The sequence below is a fragment of the Tupaia chinensis genome, unplaced genomic scaffold (assembly GCF_000334495.1).
Source record: "Tupaia chinensis unplaced genomic scaffold, TupChi_1.0 Scaffold000558_1, whole genome shotgun sequence".
Lineage (NCBI taxonomy): Eukaryota > Metazoa > Chordata > Mammalia > Scandentia > Tupaiidae > Tupaia > Tupaia belangeri.
The window spans coordinates 1620095-1622009 of NW_006160070.1; the positions used below are offsets into that span (position 1 = coordinate 1620095).

A 1915-nucleotide genomic window follows, 5' to 3' on the forward strand; every position below is an offset into this window, starting at 1 on the left:
CGCTTCGCTGGTCCCATGGCCTTCTCTGGCCCCAACAGGTGCTTTTTTTTTTTTTTCCAACTCTTTGCTACAGGGCACATGCAATTGCCAGAGAGAGAGCGAGCGAGCAAAAATGAGAAGTCACTTTGGGGGGTGGCCACACTACAATCCCTTCTCCATTTTCCTCTCGTGATTCTGGGTGTACTCGTGTCCAGGGTGTTTTTCAAGCTGTTGAGTCTGGGACTTGAACCATGTAGTTGAACATGTGGGACCCAGTCACCATAACCAGGATGCCACAGGCTAGTTCCCATAACCGACGTCGGAGTACCACCTGTCACATGGCTGTGGGGCCATGAAGTGGTGAAGCTGCCATGCAAACGGCTTGGCAGAGTCTTGCGGGGTTAAACACACAGTCACCGTATGACCCTGCAACTGTACCCCTGGTTACACCCCTGAAAAGGAAAACATGTGCCCACAAACATTCAGAGCAGAGTAACTTGAATTGCTAGGAAGTGAAGGGACCCATGTGTCCGTCACATGATCTGGCACCCAGCCTGAAGGCGTGAAGGACTGACCCACGCTGTAGCCCGGATGAGCCCTGCACACACACATGAGCACGTGCTGAGAAAGCGGTCACGCAGAGGCCGTGTGCTGATGCCACGTGGCGCAATGTTCAGGACAGGCAAAAGCTGGCTAGCAGTCACCCGGGACTAAGGGGAGGCGCAGAGCGACTGGAGGGCTTCCCTCCTTGGGCTGGTGGAAGTGCTCCAGAATCGGGCAGTGGTGGCTGTGGCACAGCTCTGCGGACTTGCTAGGTACCGCGGAGCAGGACACTTTAATCAGGTGGGCAGCTGCGAGCCACACTCGACACGCAGTCAGGGCACGAGCCCGGGCAGCCTGCCCGGAGGTGTGGGTCGCTTGTGAACTTTAGCCTGGGCTTGGGTGTGGCCGACAGGTACTCACAGCTGCAGGGCTGCCCGCCTGAGAGGGTGGGCTAGCGGAAGCACCTACAGTGTTTTCCCTGGCTGGCTCCTGGCACCTGCTGGCAAAGCATGAAGTCCTGGACCAGGAAACTTCCCTCGGCTCAAGCAGGTCCCCACTGCCACTTCCAGTGCCCATGCCCTGCTCGCCCGTGGCTGGCATCATGGCCAGTGTGTGGGACTCGCTGCCCAGAGCCTACCCAGCCCCTACCCTCAGGGCAGTCCAGGCAAGTGCCATGCATGAGAAGTCCAGACTGGGCAAGGGGGACAGCAGTGTCCTGGCAGGGCTTCCCATCCCCTACACAGAGGACAGCCTTGAAGAACTAACTGCCCCCTTTGCCCATGCCCAGCTCCAGCCCTGGGGCAGTCTCCACCCCCGCAGCCCAAGCTGTGAGTGCAGACGCCAGTCAGGTCTCCATGCCCCAGGCTCAGCAGAGAACCCTGGAGCAGGTTGCCGGAGGCTGAGAACCACGGTTGGTCGGCAGTTGTAGGCTGGGGCTGGCCGCCTCAGCTCTCTCCCTTGAAGGGGCAGCGTCAAAAGAGGCGTGGGCACTGGGTGTGACACAGGACGGGGCTCAGAAATGGGGGCCCTCACGGAGGACTCAGTACAGGTACAATGGCTCCCGGGAACAAGCCTCTCGTTGTCCGCTTTCCACCCATGTGGATGGAGGTTGGGAACAGCCCTCCCAGAGCTGTCCCTGGGCTCGTGGCTCACTGCCCTGGGTAGAGAGGCCACGGTCCCCGGCTGGGGATGGTTCCATCTCTACGACGTCCACTTGGCTTTCATCTCTGCCTCTGCGGCGACAGCTGCAGGGCCGCCCTCCCATCCAATGCCAGGGTCTGCTCCCGTCCCATCGGCCTGGTCTCGTTACCCACCCAGCTGCAGTGGAAGCTGCCCCGAGTGCCCAGCAGGGTCTGGACTTGAGAGGCTCCCCGGCGGCCCCCACGGGGCACCC

General features: G+C 60.6%; 1 protein-coding gene across 1 annotated transcript in view; it reads left to right on the forward strand.

Moving 5' to 3' along the window:
* The first annotated feature begins 1195 nt into the window (after positions 1-1195).
* Positions 1196-1915, forward strand: part of LSM14B (LSM family member 14B) — a 13774-nt gene continuing 13054 nt past the window's right edge. The window contains exon 1 of the mRNA XM_006157726.2: positions 1196-1349. Within this exon, the coding sequence (XP_006157788.1) occupies positions 1196-1349 (154 nt within the window). The remainder of the gene's footprint in view (positions 1350-1915) is intronic.